Here is a 19,133-nt window from a genome sequence, read left to right as displayed (position 1 = left end):
AAAATAATGCTTACAGTATGGGGTACACATTCATTGGACATTATTGACATATAGTATACAAACAAATCAAATATTACAAGTCAATGCATACTTATGATAAACTATAAAAATCAAATAGTACACATGATATATAAAGAACTGTGGGATCAAAACCTGATATGTCTTGGCACCTATTGTTGGGACTATGCGCATTTCGTGAATCACGTTCATTCATTAGGAGTATGGATGCAAAAATTCAATCACTAAGTACAGAAAAGTCAGATATATAAATATAATAATAAACCCTTCATAAAAATGAGGGAGGGAAAGTTTTCTGAATAATAATTAAAAATAAAAAAAACTCCCTTAGAAGGCATTTGGATATACTGGTACTTACAGATCAGCCCAAGAACTGAACTGACTCATGCAGGTGTGAAGAGAGTGGAAGAGGGGGTCCCCATCGCAGTGAAGGAGTTAACCACTAGGTGGCAGTGTAGGTGTTAAGTGTTTCTAGGGGCGTGGCTGTGTGTGACACCACACTGATCGCTGCTCCCGATGACAGGGAGCAGACGATCAGTGTGTTGTCACTAGGCAGAACGGGGAGATGCTGTTTACATTGGCATCTCCCCATCCTTGAGCTCCCTTATACGATCGTAGGTATCCCCACGGCGATAGAGTCCACGGGACCCGCGACCACAGTCACAGAGCTCTCGGCTGGCAGCGCGCACGGCGGCCAATTCAAAGTAACGTACTGGTACGTTACTTTGCCCAGCCGTGCCATTCTGCCAATGTATATTTACAGGAGCCGGTCGGGAACAGGTTAAAAGAAAATTAAAAATGTATCTTCTTTCTGCTCTCTATCCCTTTAACAATTAAACCTCCAAGACCTGTATTTGAGGCCTGTTTAAAAGTTTATTCTCCAAAAATGATATACAGAATGTTGTATATAGAAAAAGTATGTGTAAAGCATAATCACCAACAAGCCAAACATATTTTTAGGCTCTGTACCAAAGATGGTTAAGTGTTGTAAAGTTGTACAATAATTGAATAATTAAGTTATTTTTTCGCACATATTGAAGACTATAAAAGTTGGCTACTTTAGCCTGAGGAAACCAGCAACAACACACTTACAAGCAGCAGGCTGTAATAGAAGATATGGCACCTGACAGTAGTGCATAAGACAACAGATTGCCTTACAATGTTTGGTAAAGCTGTTCCTGTATCTGTTGTATATTATACTTTTATTCTACTAGCACAATGTCAAGAAGTAAGCTATGGTCCTCCATGTGTTATTGCTAAACGGAAGCTGTTATTCGGGTCTGAGAGTATTAAGGAAGGAAACATTGTTATTGGTGGAATATTCTCAGTCAGCAATTTTTTTAATTTTGGGAAAATTCATTTTAACACAATTCCACTGCCTTTCTGCAGCCTGTAAGTACCGTACCCTTTATGATTATATGCAGAAAACAGTAAGGGTTTCACAGACACCAATAGTAATATTGTATAACTTGCTGGAGCTAAAATATGACATTTAAAACATTTTTACATTTCTCTGAGTCCAGGCAGTCTCTATAATTTTATGTCATGATTAAATGAGAATGTGTGAACACCTATTAGCTATTCTGGATTCTTGTGGCACCCTTCTTTTCTTGGGGTTACTTTGGTATATAGGAGTAGCCTCACCAAAGTGATTCAACTTAATAAGACAATAATTGAAAACACTGCACATTAATAATAGGAGACTTAGTGCCTTGTACGCATGTACACCTTTTATGATGAGATGATCTGTGTTTTTCAATTAAAAAGGTAGTCAACACAAAAGGAGTCTCCTTTCTCCTGGTGGTGTGTACAACAGAAATGCAGGCCAACATATAGACCTATGCTGTCTCAAATAGCTCATTCTAGCAGTTTTTTTACTGTTATAACCACAATGCACAAAAGTGGGGTTTAATATCAATAGACCTTAGGCCCCATTCACACAGGGAGGATTCAGTAATGATCCGCCCCGTGATGATCCGCTCGCTCAGCGGGGATGGCTCCATTGTCCCCGCTGAGCCCACTGTGCAGGGACCGCCCTGTCAGCTCTCCACTCTCCTCTATGGGGATCGGATGAGCACGGACCGTCTGCCCGTGTTCATCCGATCCGCTCTGCAGACGGATAGAAAAATAGGATTTTCGTCCGTCTGCAGAATCGGACTGTTGCGGAGATGGACAATAGCGGGTGTCTGCGGTTGTTCATCCGCAGACACCCGCTGCCCCATAGGGATGCATGTATGTCCGTATTTCATCCGCAAACGGATGGATGAAATACGGACATAATGTCCGCTTGTGTGAAAGGGGCCTAAAGATACTTTGAGGTAACTGTGTGAAGCTTGTTTATATTGAACTGCTTCAGCTGGGCAAAGCGTCAGGCCAACAAGGCACTCTGGGGTGGATATACACCAGATTCATTGGCAGAGGCAATCCATTCATCAGAGAGAACAGGTAGTAATTGAAAACAATCAGTCTATATTTAATAAAGCCAGGGGAACCCCACTTGTCTGACTATGATGTCAAAAAGGGTTAAAATCCTGCACTTATCCTACTCTCCTGGAGAAGGGAAGGGTGACTATTGAAAAAGAGAAATAAACACATAAATAAATGAAAATATATAGATGACGAAAAGCTGCAACCCATAAGGTCCGAACCCCTACCATAGATAATCAAAAGAAAAAGGTGCGCTAATCTTTAAGAGTATTCACAGTGCAAAAACACACATGACAAAAATTTAAGGGCATAACGTCCATTCCTGCAAAAACAAGTGTATAAAATAAATAAATTGATGAAATGACTCATAAAGTGAAAAATATACGATTCAGTTCATAAAAGGTGCAACGCCAAAAAAAACTAAATATGTGCATAAAAAATGTCCAACTGGCAAACCCTTATACAAAAGGGAACTAAGTGAACCAAGAAGTATGTGAAAAACTTCTGTGCTCTTCAAGGGAATTGGGTGAACCAAATATAAGGCAACGTCAGTGCTCTTCAAAACACAAAGACTTTAATATCCCATCACCACATAGATTCACTTCTTACCAGATGGCAGCAGTTTCAAGCATTGGATAATAATCCCACCATGCTCCAACAGACTGGGCTGTAGAAACTAACCAATTAACTAACTAATTCCAGATAACAGCAGTATTAGACACTGAACAACGATCCCATCAGGCTCCAAAACCTAAAGACCCCTTTCACACCACACCGCCCATAGCGGATTTGCTGCGCATTTCGGCCTCTAGCGGGGCACGTTTACCCCCCGCTAGCGGCTGAGAAAGGGTTAAAACCGCCAGCAATACGCCGCAATAGCGGTGTTTTTCCAGCGGTATTACAGCGCTGCCCCATTGATTTCAATGGGGAGCAGTGGTGGAGGAGCAGTAAACACACCGCTCCTTCACTGCTCCAAAGAAGCTGCTGGCAGGACTTTTCCCTGATGTCCTGCCAGCACACCACTGTAGTGTGAAAGCCCTCAGCTTTCACACTACAGACAATGGTGCAGATTTTTTTGGGCGGATTACAGGCACTATTTCTAACGCTATAGCGCCTGCAAAACGCCCTGGTGTGAAAGGGGTTTAAGCTGTAAAACTGGACCTGGTTTTTCAATGGACGTAGGAATCACGGTATCTTTTTGGAAAGCTGAAATCTAATCATTCAACTCAAGTATAAATCCCAGAGCATATTGGAAGAAGAGGATAGCCTTATAGTGCAATGTGTTTCAACAAAGGGGTTAATAAAACAGCACACTAAAAACTTACACCAAGGAAACTAAACATCAGAAAAACTAAATGCACATGAAAAACAGAGTGGTGGTTTGCACCAGCCAGCTCAAACGGTTAGATGTCTCACAATGGGCTCCACTCGACTAGTTTCTTCGTAACAGGCTTCTGCTGGGAAAGGAGACTCACCAATGAAGTCTGTTAATAGCATATAAATACAAGTGGATTACACCAGAAGTTGAATTGATCTATACATCCTTTTTGTGTCACCTAAATGGGACATGTAAAAAATTCTAAATAAGAATAAAAATATGCTATGCCACCAAAGTTTAATCAATACTTGGTATTAGGCATACATAAAGGCCAAAAATAATTAATTAAAACAAAACAATTTTTTTAAAAAAAAATATGTTCAGGATGTAGAGATCAACTGATTCTCTTCACGATGATCACCATTTGCAGATACGTATACATATTATCCACTTGCTTACTGGGCACTTAAACACCCTTCCTGCCCAGACCAATTTTCAGCTTTCGGTGCTCTCACACTTTGAATAACAATTACTCAGTCATGCAACACTGTACCCAAATTATTTTTTTGTCCTTTTTTTCCCACAAATAAAGCTTTATTTTGGTGGTATTTGATCACCTCTGGGGTTTTTATTTTTTGCGCTACAAATGAAAAAAGACCGAAAATTTTGAAAAAAAACGCATATTTCTTTGTTTCTGTGACAAAATTATGCAAATTATAAATTTTTCTTCATAAATTTTGGCCACAATTTATACTGCTACATATCTTTGGTAAAAATAACCCAAATTAGTGGATATTATTTGGTCTTTGTGAAAGTTAGAGAGTCTACAAACTGTGGTGCGAATCATACAAAATTGATCACATCTGATGTACTGGTGGCCTATCTCATTTCTTGCGACCCGAACAAGTCAGGAAAGTACAAATACCCCCCAAATTACCCCTTTTTGGAAAGTAGACATTTAGTAAGAGGTGTAGTGAGCTTTTTGATGTTGTCATTTTTTTCCCACAATTCTTTGCAAAATTAAGATTTTTTTTTTTTTTTTTTTTTTTCCACAAAATTGTCATTGTAATAGGTTATTTTCTCACATGGCATGTGTATACCACAAATGACACCCCCCAAAAAATTCTGCTACTCCTCCTGAGTATTACAATACCACATGTGTGGGACTTTTTCACAGCCTGGCCACATAGAGAGGCCCAACATGCAGGGAGCGCCATTACGTGTTCTAGGAGCATAAATTACACATCTAACTTGTTGACTACCTATTATACTTTTGAAGGCCCTGGAGCACCAGGACAATGACACGTGACACTGATAACAGATGGCACTAATATGTGGCACTGATGACAGATGGCACTTATACGTGGCACTGATGACAGATGGCACTAATACGTGGCACTGATGACAGATGGCACTAATACGTGGCACTAATATGTGGCACCGATGACAGATGGCACTAATACGTGGCACCGATGACGCGTGACACTGATGACAGATGGCACTGATAAGTGGCATTGATGACACGTGACACTGACAACAGATGGCACGTGACACTGACAGATGGCACTGATGACAAATGGCACTGATACGTGGCACTGATGACAGATGGCACTAATATGTGGCATGGATGACAGATGGCACTATGTGGCACTGATGACACGTGGCACTGATGACAGATGGCACTTATATGTGGCACTGATGACAGATGGCACTGGGGACAAATGGCACTGACAACAGGTGGCACTGGGGACAGATAGCACTAACAGGTGGCACTGGGGACGATATCACTAACAGGTAGCACCGGGGGCAGGTAGCACTGGGGAGGATGGCACTGGAGAGGATGGCACTGGGCGTGGATGGCACTGGGGAGGATGGCACTGGGGTGGATGGCACTGGGGCAGATGGTACTGGGGCGGATGGTACTTGGGCGGATGGCACTGGGGCGGATGGCACTTTTTTTTACTTATTTTTTTTACTTACGGCCGCTGCAGCCGTTCATCTGTCCCTTCTCACACGCTGTCTGTGTGAGGAGGGAGAGCGGCACTGAGAGATGATCTCATATGTTTACATATGAGATCATCTCTCATTGGATAGGCCGATCACGCTGTAAACGGCCGCTGTGATTGGTCGTTTACAGCGATCTGTGACTGCCTGTGTCCAAGGGACACGACCAGCACAGAACTTCCCCGAGCATGCATTGCGGAAGTAAACAGGAGGACGTCCAGGGACGGCCTCCCGGCAGAGAGCGTCCGCTTTGTAGCCATCTTTTGGCTATAGGGCGGGTGCGAATCGGCTAAAGAGTCATCATAAACTATGTTTATGTCAAAAAATATGCCAATTAGTAGGTATAACTGAACATAATATAACATAATCCAGTATGACAAGTAGACATAATATCTATTAGATATTAAAATAAAACCCTTAATTGAGTAAACAGTAGTATAGATAATAATCTAAAAGGAATACAAAAAAAAAAAGCTATTAGCAATGAAACTTAATAATAATTAATGAAACAATTAATATCTCTATGTTCAATGCCAAGGGTCTATAAGTACGAAAAATAAAAAATCCAATGGGTTTCACAACAAGATATAGATTTTTCATATTGCTTCCCCTTCAATAGGGTGTGAATTTCTCAATGTCTGTGACCTGCAATAAAGCCGGATCTCTCTTATGGTAGTCACGAAAATGCTTGGACACACTGTGCCCTTTAAAACTTTTCCTGATATTCACAAGATGTTCTGCTATCCTCACTTTAAAGAGGAAGTAAACCCTGATGGGTTTGCTTCCTCTTTGTCTCCCTGCAAAGGTAAAGCATAACGGGCTACTTCTTCTTCTTCTTCCAGGCCACTCACAGCGCCGGAGCAGTGATGACGTCACTCCCGCATATGCGCACGGGAGCTGCCTCTAACGGCATATCGCCGTTAGCAGCGGCATGCTCCTAACGGCGATAATGTGCCTGCATGCCGCTGTCTACACATGCACCATAGACAGCTGTCACTGTTTCATAGTTTCATAGTTAGTAAGGTTGAATAAAGACACCAGTCCATCCAGTTCAACCTGAGTGAGTGTCTACCCCTATCCCCATACATTGCACACTCACATTGGTCCCTACACTCAAGGAGCCCACAATCTAAGGTCCCCATTCATATACTAGGGCCAATTTTGGACAGAAGCCAATTAACCTACCTGCATGACTTTGGAGTGTGGGAGGAAACCGGAGTACCCAGAGGAAACCCACGCAGACACAGGGAGAACATGCAAACTCCAGGCCGGTAGTGTCATGGTTGTGATTTGAACCAGTGACCCTTTTTACTGCTACGTGAGAGTGCTAACCACTACACCACTGTGCCACACTGTCTTTTAGTAAATATCTCCTAAACCGTGTAGGTTTAGGAGATATTTCTTGGACCTTAATCTAGGCTTACCTGTAGGTCAAAGTGGTTTGTAAGGGTTTACAACCACTTTAAGTGCCCGCATGGTCCTCCCAATATGTTGGAACCCACAAGGGCACCTCAGGAGGTATATGACACCTACAGTTCCACATGTAATGAACTCCTTAACCACTTCCATACCGGGCCTTTTCTGGCACTCCTCTCCTGCATGTAAAAAGCTTAATTTTTTTTGCTAGAAAATTATTTAGAACCCCCAAACATTATATATATTTTTATATATAAAAATACCCTAGGGACTTTGCAAACTTCGGTACTTAAAAATCTCCATAGGTGATGCTTTACATTTTTTTACAGAGTTACAAAGGAGGTCTAGTGCTATAATTGTTGCTCGTCTCTAATGCACGTGGCGCTACCTCACATGTGTTTACATATGTGTATGGGACTTATGTGTGCGTTTGCTTCTGCGCGTGAGCTACTGGGGAAAGGGGCATTTTTTTTTTTTTTTACTTTTTACTATTTATTTATTTTTTTACACTTTCTTTTACACTTTTTTTCTGATCACTTTTATTCCTATTACAAGGAATGTAAGCATCCCTTGTATTAGGAATCCTTTGTGACAGGTCCTCTTTATGGAGAGATGCGGGATCAACAAGACCCCACATTTCTCTTCCAGGTTGGAAAACATGAGATTGGAAAAAAAAATCCACAATCTCATGCTTACCAGCCACAATCGTGGCTTTGTTTACATCCATGGCTGGGATGTGACATCATAATGCTGCGCCCAGGCCTCCGATGGTCATAGAGACACCGGAAATCTCTATGGTCATTATCCGGCGACGGCCGATTCTTTCACAGGGTCCCCGATGGCACGGGAGAGTCCGAAGAAGCATCGGAAGCCGGTGGGAGGGGGGAATGTCCCCTCATGCCACCTGTAAGAACAATCAAGTGGCAGAACTGTCTCTATGATTATTCTTATGGTGCACAGAATCGCCGGTTGAAAACCAGGATACCTGAATGATGCCTGTAGCTGCAGGTATCATTCAAATATCCCCACTGAAAGTCAAAGACGTCATATGACGTCTTTGGGCGGGAAGTGGTTAATGGGAAAAGTACATTTGGTAGTATGAGATGTAAAGGAAGCAGTCCTTATAGTTTTTGAATCTTTACATACTTTACACCTTCTACATGGTTAAAAGACTTTTAGATTCCCAAACACTCCCTAACACCTCCATGGAACTAGGAGCTACCAAATCTTTCAAGTTTTGAGTTCTTCTAAAAATGACATTGGGTTGATCAGGGAGAGCTGGACCCAATGCATTATCTACCTTGAGGACTTTTCAGTGTTTTGTCAAAATTTTATTAACCCATTTATACTGGGAAGAAAAAGTGTTCAAGAAGGACCATTGAAATTTATCAGAAACATTAACTTTTTTTGTCTCTAAGGACTAAGAGTGTGTTCCTATCCTGAGTCAATATTCTCTGGATTTCCGATTCTAGAACGCGATTATCATAACCCTTTTTCACAAAGCGATCTCTCAAAGTGAATGCCTGCAGACTAAAATCGTCGAAATTAGAGCAATTTCATCAAACTCATTGAAATTTACTTTTAGGAACTGATTGTAGCCAGTTGGGATGATGACAACTCCCAACTAGTATAAAAACCATTTCTATCAGTGGTTTTAAAGAATGTTTTTGTCAGAAGTTTAATGTGTTGTTTGAATATAGTAGCATCCAAAAAGTTGATGGAGTTATCACTCCATTCATGAGTGAACCTACTACCCCAGTTGTTAGTATTCAGATCTTTCATGGAAATATGAAGGGAGTTCTCATCCCCCATCCATATGAAAAAGGTGTCATCAATGTAACAACATCAAAATCTCAAATTAGGATGCCTATCTGTGAAAATCACCTAATTTTCCCATAAAGCCATAAACAGATTGGCTAGACTGGGGGCAAATTTTTACCCTCATCACTACGTCAGTCTGCTGTAAATACGGTAATAATTCCCTTGCTAAAAAAAAGTAATTATGTTCCATCCCAAAACATAAAAGTTCCAGAATTAAATCTTTATGGGGAATCTGGTTGTCTTTATCAAGGAAGTGTTTCGCTGCATGATACCCTATCTGATGGGGAATAACAGTGTAGAGCGAAGGCACATCAGCTGTTACTAATAGAATACCATCCTCCATATTGAGTTCTGAGGTTTGCCTTAATATCTGCATAGTGTCCTTCAGGAATGCCTGGGTCTTATTGACCAAAGGTTGCAGGAATATGTCAATGTATTTTCCAATTCTGGGGGTCACCGAATTGATCCCACTCACAATTGGTCCGGTGGATGACTAAAACTTTTATGAACCTTTGACAGGTGATAATAGGAATTTTAGGTGCAAGTGGCACCAGGAATTCTCTCTTTTTTATTTATTAATTTTGATTCAAAGCCTTCCTTTATTTTTTGGTTCAAAAATTTAGCATACTTATTAGTGGGGTCTTTTTTTTTAATGCTATAAGTAGACCTAGCCCCTAAGCCCTTGTACACACGGTCGGAGAATCCGTCGGAATGTGTCCTATCGGACCGTGTTGTTGGATAATCCGACTGTGTGTGGTATGCATCGGACTGTTTCCGTTGGAATATCCGTCGGACAAAATATTCAAACTTGCTGGAAATATTTTCCGACAAACTGGTCCGATAGGACATACTCCGATCATGTGTAGAGAATTCCGATCGGACAAAGTGCCACGCATGCTCAGATCAAATTCCTACATCAAAGCTACTGGCTACTAGCCTGAACGTAGTCCCATCGTAACGAAATTACGTCATCACGTTCTGAAAGATCGGATTTTTCGACAACTTTGTCCGACCGTGTGTATGCAACAGTTTCGAACAAGATCCGACGGACAAAATCCGACAGATTTGGTTGTCGGAATCTCCGACCGTGTGTACAAGGGCTAAGAGGTTGTCTCCCCTTCATAATCCAGTCTATTCATCAACACAATACCCTCTCCCTTATCAGTGGGGCAAATGATGAGGTATCTTCTATCACAGAGAGATTTGATACCCAAATGTATATCTTTCTGTTGGACCTTTTTAATTTTAGCCTCGTTTTCTTTTGCACCTTTTACGAACTGAATCGTATATTTTTCACTTTATGAGTCTTTTCACCCAATTTTTTTTTATTTTTTTTTATACACTTGTTTTTGCAGGAGTAGACTTTATGCCTTTAAATTTTTGTTGTGTATTTTTTCACTGTGAATATCCTTATAGATTAGCGCACCTGTTTCTTTTAATTATAATGTCAATTATGGCTGCTAATACCTCAAAAGAAGAGCATTCACCTAGAGATTGGATCAGTCACACTTTTGAATGGATTGTCCAATAATCTGAATAACATCATCCACAAAAGTTTAAACAGGCCCATAAATACTGAGAGAGACAAATGAACAAACCAAAATGTTCATCGCCAAGAGTAGTATCTCAAACAGGAATAATCAAGGTGGGTCTTGTCTTTCTTGACTCTCAATCTAATGATGCAGAAAAAAAACCTTTGGCAGAAGGTTTTTCTCTCATGTGACCTATATCGTATGTAGCACTGACCCCCGAAGGAGCTGCTGATTTTATTTGGGCTTACCGTTACCTTCTTCACCTGTCTAGGGGTTTCCAGAGGTTGATGGCCCAAGAACTGCAGAGACTGACACCAGATCCGCTTAAAGGATTTTTATTTGCAAAAAGGAGTAGACAAAACACAGTCTCTCAGTGAGGGGTAGAGGGTTTCTAGGTAGAAAGTTCAGGTACTCTTGGAACTTACTCAAATAGTAAGTCTCTCACTTTAGAAATCCAGAGAATAGCCATTCACAACTGGATCCTCACCCTTATCGGATAGACCTTCTCTCACTAGGCCTAACAGCCGATAGAATGCTCAGAGAAAGCAAAGTCTCTGCCACAGACTTGTTGTAGAACACTTGAGCAAAGTCTCTGCAACAGACTTGTTGTATGGACACTTGAATAAAGTCTCTGCCACAGACTTGTTGTAGAACACTTGAATAATTGAAGGATGTAGACAAACTTAGAGAACCCTCATACGGTACCAGTATCTTGCAGCCAGTCTGGCGATACTATACGAGTGTAGATTCATCTGGGGTCTTTCAACTAAGTCTCCAGGCTCTTTCTGAGAAGCCAGCCTTCCACATGGCCTTCTCCCGAAGAGTCCACCCGTGGTTGCTTCTCCAGCCGCTGGTCCTCTCCACAGATGAGAAGGCACTGGACCACCCTCGAACCCTTCCAGTTACTTTGCCTCGGGCCAGCCAGCCCCGAGACTCGGACTTGGATGAATCTGCACCCCAGGCCATGAGAGCCCGGGGGGCTGGTCAGGAGGACCAGGACCAAACAGACAGAAAGCACTTCTGGACCGGAACCCCGAAGCACGTGATGTCAGAACCTTAAGTACCCTCTCCCAGAATGCACAGCAAGTCAACACTCCCACGGGGCTGGTTCCGAGAAAGAATTGCCACTCAATGCGCCCAGCTGAACTGCATTCTCGCACTTGCCAGGGATGACAGCTCCAATCATAGCCAAGCAGAATACAATGCAATCCAGCCAGACTGGTACTGAGACCATAATTTGGTGTAATTGAACCCAAAACCAAACTGCGGTTCCAGGAATGTTAAATGAAAAATAAACACATAGCGCATGCTCTTCAGGAGCCGGCGCTACATACTCCCCCTTCCATTTTAGACAATGTCCTCATCGTCTCGGAAAGAAAGGAAAAAAACCAAAAATCTACTTCTAACAAAATTAAGTACCTGAACTTTAGGGTTGGAATGGGGAAAGGGAAAGGGAAAGAAAAACAACAAAGAACTCTGAACAATATAAAACATTTAACAGAAAACATACAATCAAGTTACACCTACTTTCCGGTAGCTTGACAGACGCTCTCCTGTGAAAAAAAACAACATATAAAACATCAAACACACATAATTACTAGAAGGTAAGTCCCCATCATAAAAATGATGAGTCCCTCTCTTCCAAACTTAAAACTGTTTCTAGCGAGTCAGAAGACTTAAAATGTATTTATTTTTTATTTTTCTGCAAACTCACATCACCTAGTGGCGAGAGTTATAAGTGCCAGTCCTTCCCTTTAAACAAGTGCTGTGGTATGTAGAAATCTTGACACGTAGTCTCTTTGAGAACCTAACACTTAACTATCAACCCACAGTCCTTTATTCAAAGTAAAAAGGGAAACAAAATCTTCTTTTTTTTAAAAAAAAGACAGTTCCGATAACTCATCTACCAGTAGAACCTGGGATCTGGTAGAGTAAATGACTTCCCCTGAGGATCCACAGTTGTTACAAAATATACTACATTGTCCCTTCCCGGTCTACAGATAACAACTTTGTCCGCATATATGTGCCGTCCATAGCTCCAGTGTTCGAGGCACCTGGTGAAACGTTCATACATGTCCAGGGAAAATATTTTCTTTCTGAATGGCTTTGGGACCTTCAAGTAGTTCCAGACATCCTCTGCGTACCATTCCTCATGGTTTTGTTCAATGACATCCATGATCTCTTTGGGCACGTAAGGGAACTCTAACCCATATTCAGTTGCTACCCTCTTATTAAGCAGCCACTGAGACCGTGCAAGTTTCGGCAGAGCCCTGGAATTCCCATCCCCAGGAGGTACACAAGAGTTGGGGGCCTTGCGCACTAGGGTCTCAGAGCTTTTCTTGAGCATGGGCAAGTTCGCAGGTTTGGGTAAAGTTATGTCTATAGTGGTCGGAGTTTCCGCCCGTGTCGTTACACTCCCCGAATTTAGGGCCAACTAACCGGAGATGCTGCAGGTTGCGGCAACATCATCCGCGTTAGCCCAAAGCATCTCCTGCAACATTGTCTCAAAGAGCTCATCATCCCCAGCATCAGAGAGAGTCCATCTCTGAATCTCTCAGCTCCTCCACTGGAAGATAATTTCTCACAGTCCCGCCCAACACAATGGCCCCAGATTTCTCACCATCGGTGTTGGTTGACCTCTCCTTCCTTCGATCAGGTTGAGGTGAACTTCTGGAGTGTCCTCGACTGCGGCCGCAGGAGGACCTGGATCGCCCCACTTTCTTCAAATTGGGCATGGTCGTAGCAGTTATAGGAGATGATGCAGTGTCCATGACCTCCAGAGTAGCTCCTCCAACGATGGCAGTAGTAGTAGTAGCAACGTACAAGCTTCCTCCTCTCTCTCCCGTGACACTCTTATGCGGTGCCTCGTGCAGAGCAAAGAGAATGGCAAAGCTCTTCCCACTGGCTCCTGAGGTCATGCAACTCTCTGTCTTCTTCCAACTCTGCCCATAGCCTGCACACCAACAGTGGATGTCAATCATTTTGTTCACAAAATGGCGTAGTCCAAAAATTCAACCCTCTACCCAGTAGTGGCCACGTGTACAGTTCTTTCGTTGCGAGGGGTAACGGTAAATCCAGGACTCGAGCCCCACGTGTAGCACTGACCCCCGAAGGAGCTGCTGATTTTATTTGGGCTTACCGTTACCTTTTTCACCTTGTGTGCGTCTAGGGGTTTCACAACGTTGATGGCCCAAGAACTGCAGAGACTGACACCAGATCCACTTAAGGGATTTTTATTTGCTAAAAGGAGTAGACAAAACACAATCTCTCAATGAGGGTTAGAGGGTTTTAGGTAGAAAGTTCAGGTACTCTTGGAACTTACTCAAATAGGAAGTCTCTCACTTTAGAAATCCAGAGAATAGCCATTCACAACTGGATCCTCACCCTTATCGAATAGACCTTCTCTCACTAGGCCTAGCAGCTGATAGAATGCTCAGACAAAGTCTCTGCCACAGACAGGGGCAGATCCAGAGTCCAGTCTCGGGAGAGGCACTGCTATAAAATATGTTTTTTGGGGGGCAATTTATATGGGAAATGGCTGGTATTGGCGCTTCAATCATTACGGCACCATGGTTGTTATGGTGTCAGGATGATTGAAGCGCATAATTTCTATTATTACATTGTAATATAAAATGAAATGGTTCAACTCACCATAATGCAGAATCAGTGGGAGCCCTGAGGGTGTCACTAGCCACGTCACTTGTCACCAAATGCGGATTGTCACTTGCCACGTCACTTGTCACCAAATGCGGATTGTCACTCGTCACCAAATGCAGATTGTCACTTGCCACGTCACCTGCCACACATTGCAGAATTTCACTTGCCACATCACCTGCCACACACTGTGGATTGTGACTTGCCACGTCACTTGTCACCAAATGTGGAATGTCACTTGCCACGTCACCTGCCATACATTACGGATTGCCACTTGCCACGTAGGATGCCACACATTAGATTGTCACTTGCCTCATCACCTGCGGTGGGTGGAGCCAACACTAAATCAGGGGCGGTGGAGGCCTGTAGCGTGGATAAGATGGAGGGAGGAGGGTGCGTGCCGGTGGGTGGGGCCAACACAGTCAGGGGTGGACTCAGCGAAGAAAGAAGAATGCTGGCTCTGCAGTCACAGAATGACTGTGGATGTGGACGTCAGCCGCTGCATATGTGACTGCAAGTGCAAGTAACTTCTCTCCTCTCCCTCCCTGGCCTGTTCTCCAACAGCTTCAACGCTCCATACAGTGACTGTGAGTCACATTGGCTCTGAAACTGAGACTGGAGTCCGACGTGACTCACTGATGTCACGCATTGCTAGACGCCAGGCAGCCCAGGCGTTAGCAACGAGTGCAGGGGAAGAGGCTCCACCCACCTGTTCCTCCTGCTGTTATCGAGTCTCTCTCTCTGCGCCGCTGATTGCCTGATGTGAGAGAGACTCAGCAGAGGCAGCGGCACCTGAAGTGCGACTCAGACATGTCATGTCACATCAGTCAGTGCTATTGCCCCGTTGCCCCCCCGGCTGGATCCGCCCCTGGCCACAGACTTGTTGTAGAACACTTGAGCAAAATTTCTGCCACAGACTTGTTGTATGGAAACTTGAATAACGTCTTTGCCACAGACTTGTTGTAGAACACTTGAATAACTGAAGGATGTAGACAAACTTAGAGAACCCTCATACGGTACCAGTATCTTGCAGCCGGTCCCGCGATACCATACGAGTGTAGATTCGTCTGGGGTCTTTCAACTAAGCCTCCAGGCTCCTTCCGCATGGCCTTCTCCCAAAGAGTCCTCCCATGGTAGCGTCTCCAGCCGCTGGGCCTCTCAACAGATGAGATGGCACCGGACCACCTCCGAATCCTCCTTCCAATTACTTTGCCTCAGACAAGGCAGCCCCGAGACTCATGAGAGCCCTGAGGGCTGGTCAGGACCAAACAGACAGAAAGCACTTCTGGACTGGAACCCCAAAGCACGTGATGTCAGTACCTTAAGTAGCCTCCCCCAGAATGCACAGCAAGACAACACTCCCACAGGGCTGGTTCCGAGAAAGAATTGCCACTCAATTGGCCCAGCTGAACTGTGTTCTCATACTTACCAGGGATGACAGCTCCACCCATAGCCAAGCAGAACACAGTGAAATCCAGCCAGACTGGTACTGAGGCCATAATTTGGTGTAATTGAACCCAAAACCAAACTGCGGTTCCAGGAATGTTAAATTAAAAAAAACACATAGTGCGTGCTCTTCAGGAGCCGGCGCTACACGTACAAGTGGTTTGTAATTGTCCTTAACCTCCCTGACGGTATGATTATGTTAGATTTTATCGTCTCAAAGCTGTACAATTGTTTTGCATAGAAATTTGATGTTTTATATTGTAGACCTGTAATTCTTAGGAATAACTCACTTAAATCTGTCCATAAAAGAGTGTAGTAGAGCTCCCAGGCATGATAACGTTAAAACACAAAATCATAAATTATAATATAATAAATAATTATAAAAATAATAATATAATAATAATAAAATTAATTTCCCCACGATTCACTATCACTCAATTCTGCAAGTGTTCTAATTTACTATAACTGTTTTCTAGTTGGTCTAAGACCACTTTTGACGTAAAGGGGCACTTTTTAGTTGCTATGGGCAATCTCAAGTTAACAGGCAGAAAGAACAGTTTATATAATATAAAACTGCATGCAGGGCATTGGACAAACCACTAGGGACAATTATTCCATACAGTAATGTAATCTGTAAGAATCTTTTTATCAGCCTGCTCTCAAAGTCTCTTCCTTGTATCCGTTGAGGTAAGCCATAATGGACGAAGAACTTTTCTACAAGAGTCTTTGCTACTGTGGCTGCTTGCTGGTCTCTAGCAGAGAACACCTGGGCATAGCAGGTGATGATCTTTAACTACTAAGATGTCCCCTTGCCCACTCAGGTCGGGTTCCAGACACAGAAAATCTATGCAGACTAGATTCATTGGCCCTTGGCTCTCTAGGTGGCCCATTGGGGCAGCCCTCTGAGGCAGAGTCTTCCATATGCACCTGAGGCAGGAATGACAATAGCTCTCCACTTCGGTCCTCATGTGAGGCCAGTAGAATCTGTCCCTTATGAGTTGACCCTCTCTTGTGCTTTTCCGGCAGAAGCAATTGCCACTTCTTTTTGGGATCTTCAGAGGGGCCCCTTCGGTAGACCACCCCCTGTTGCAACTGCAACTGATCCCACTCTTTCAGTAGTAGCCAGGCTTCTTTCCGGGGGCTCTTCTGCAGCAGATCAGGCTGTTTGTACTCCATTGCCTTCAGCACTAATCCACAGAGTGAATCTTCCTCCCGAACTCTCCTGAGATCCCTTTTTGATAGCTTGGGAAGGCCCTCTTGCATAATTTGGGAGACGTTAAAATAGCACCTGGGTACCCCCACTGAGGTCACTCCTACTTCTTCTGCTCTGGCCCCACCTTTCCCTTGCTGGCGTGTCCCTTCTCAGAGAGCTCTTACTACTTCATAGGTAATTAGAGTCCAATCTTCTGAGGGCTTTTGGGAGTCATGGGGCCTTCTTGACAGTGCGTCCGCATCTCGGTTACCAACTCCTGGTCTGTACTTCAAGCTGAAGGTTAAAGGTCGAGAGGGCAGCCAGCCACCTGTAGCCGCTGGCGTCCAGCTTCGCAGTGGTGAGCAAGTATGTGAGGGGGTTGTTGTCCGTCTTGACTACGAACTCTGCCCCATAAAGATAATCCTTTAACTTGTCTACCATTGCCCACTTCAGAGCCAGAAATTTGAGCTTGTGAGTAGGATAGTTTCTTTATGCAGGAAGAAGACTTCGGCTTACATAGGCAATGGGCCACAGACGTCCATCATATTCCTGAAAGAGCACTCCTCCTAGCCCCATCCCGGCTGGCATCCACATGTAGCTCATACGGTTTGGGCGGGTCTGCATAGGCCAGGACCAGAGCAGTGGTGAGGCTCCACTTCAACTGCCTGAAGGCTTCCTCACATTCTGGAGTCCACTGGTCCTGTATGGATTCTTTCTTCTTCCTGGACCCTTCCTTTGGCTTCCCAGACTGATCTGAGTCTGCACCAGCTTCTTCCTGGTTCTTCAAAAGCTAGGTGAGTGGGTGAGCTATTTTGGCAAACCCTTCCACGAACCTCCTGTAGTACGAGCAGAACCCTAGGAACGACCTGAGTTCGGTCAATTTGTAGGCCTGGGCCAAGAAGTAACTGCTTCCAATTTCTCAGGATCTGTTGCTACTCCCTCTTCACACACAATGTGTCCTAGGCAGTTCACTGAGGATTGGTAAAATTGACACTTTTCCATGGATAGCTTCAGGCCTTCGTCATGAAGTCTCTTCAGGACTTCCTCCAGCCATTCTTCGTGCTCTTCTAACGTTCTCCTGAACACTAGGATATTGTCCAGGTATACCAGCACTTCAATCAGGTTCATGTTGCCCACTGTCTTCTCCATTAGTCTCTGGAAGGTTGCTGGAGCTCCAGACAGGTCTTGCGGCATCCTATTGAATTCGAAGAAACCCACAGGAGTGATACAAGCAGTCTTTTCCCTATCTTCAGGACACATAGGGATCTGATAGTACCCGCTTTTCAGGTCCAGCACACTGAACCACTTCGCCTCCAACAGGCTCTGCAAGGCATCCTCTATCCTCTATCTGAGGTGTGGTGTACTGGTCAGGAATGGTTTTCCGGTTCAGGGACCTATAATCAATACACAGCCGTAGGGACCCGTTCTTCTTCCTTACCACCGCTATTGGGAGGCATAAGGACTCCGGGACTCTCTAATGATGCCTGTCCTTTTGAGTTCAGCCAGCTGTTCTCTCAGATCTTCGAGATCCCCCGGTGGGATTCATCTGACTCTCTCCCGAAAGGGCTTGTCTTCTTCCAGGCGAATCTGGTGAGTCGCACTCTTCGCCAGCCCCACATCAAACTCACTTGTAGAGAAAGTTGACTTCCATCTCAGGAGTTGAGCTTTAGCTCTCTCCATCCAGGCAGGAGTAAGAGGTGCGTTCTTCAGGGAGAAATCTTCTTGGGCAGTCTCTCCGGCCTGTTCTCCCATTGAGCCACACGGCGAGACTAGAGTTGCTGGACTGGCATGTCCCAATAGTCTTCTGGCTGGCACCCTCCCTGGCACAGCTGCTGTGTTGCGGACACTGACTGAAATCTTGCCGTGATTCCTATCCAATGCCTTGGTTGGCAATACTTCAGGGATAAGTTCTAATCCCCTGTGTTCTTCCTGGTTTGGAGTCTCCAGAACAATGAAAGGGCCCGGTCTTTTTCAACTTAACTTGACGGAAGCTCTTAGGCAAACTACTTCACCTGGTTGGACCAGTCTCTCTTTCTTGTCTAGAAGCCAGATTTTTCTCACTCCCTCTTCAGGGGCCTTCTCTTCACGTTTAAAGTCTCGGTACACCTGGGCTAACCTTGGGTGCAATTTTGTGGGGAGGGTCTTTTCCTGCTGTACAAGCGGCGCGAGTAGTCTTCTCACCAAATCAATGTTTGTCCTGATGATGAGGGAGCTTTTGTCAGCTCCTGGAGGGTGAGGACACATCACTGTAGAGCTGCAACTAACGATTAGTTTGTCTGTCGACTAATCTATCGATTATTTTTTC

General features: G+C 44.0%; 1 protein-coding gene across 2 annotated transcripts in view; it reads left to right on the top strand.

The window, feature by feature from the left end:
* The first annotated feature begins 1,104 nt into the window (after positions 1 to 1,104).
* Positions 1,105 to 19,133, top strand: part of LOC143975581 (extracellular calcium-sensing receptor-like) — a 122,098-nt gene continuing 104,069 nt past the window's right edge. Inside the window, exon 1 of one of the 2 annotated variants that reach the window (XM_077478045.1) lies at positions 1,105 to 1,410. In XM_077478045.1, coding sequence (XP_077334171.1) covers positions 1,178 to 1,410 — 233 coding nt within the window. In that variant the 5' untranslated portion in view covers positions 1,105 to 1,177. The remainder of the gene's footprint in view (positions 1,411 to 19,133) is intronic. The other variant, XM_077478047.1, reaches the window with a different exon arrangement.

This window comes from Lithobates pipiens, unplaced genomic scaffold, assembly GCF_037356315.1.
Source record: "Lithobates pipiens isolate NorthernLeopardFrog02 unplaced genomic scaffold, aLitPip1_a1.2 Scaffold_13, whole genome shotgun sequence".
In the NCBI taxonomy this organism is placed as follows: domain Eukaryota; kingdom Metazoa; phylum Chordata; class Amphibia; order Anura; family Ranidae; genus Lithobates; species Lithobates pipiens.
This window is presented reverse-complemented; position numbering and strand designations above follow the sequence as displayed.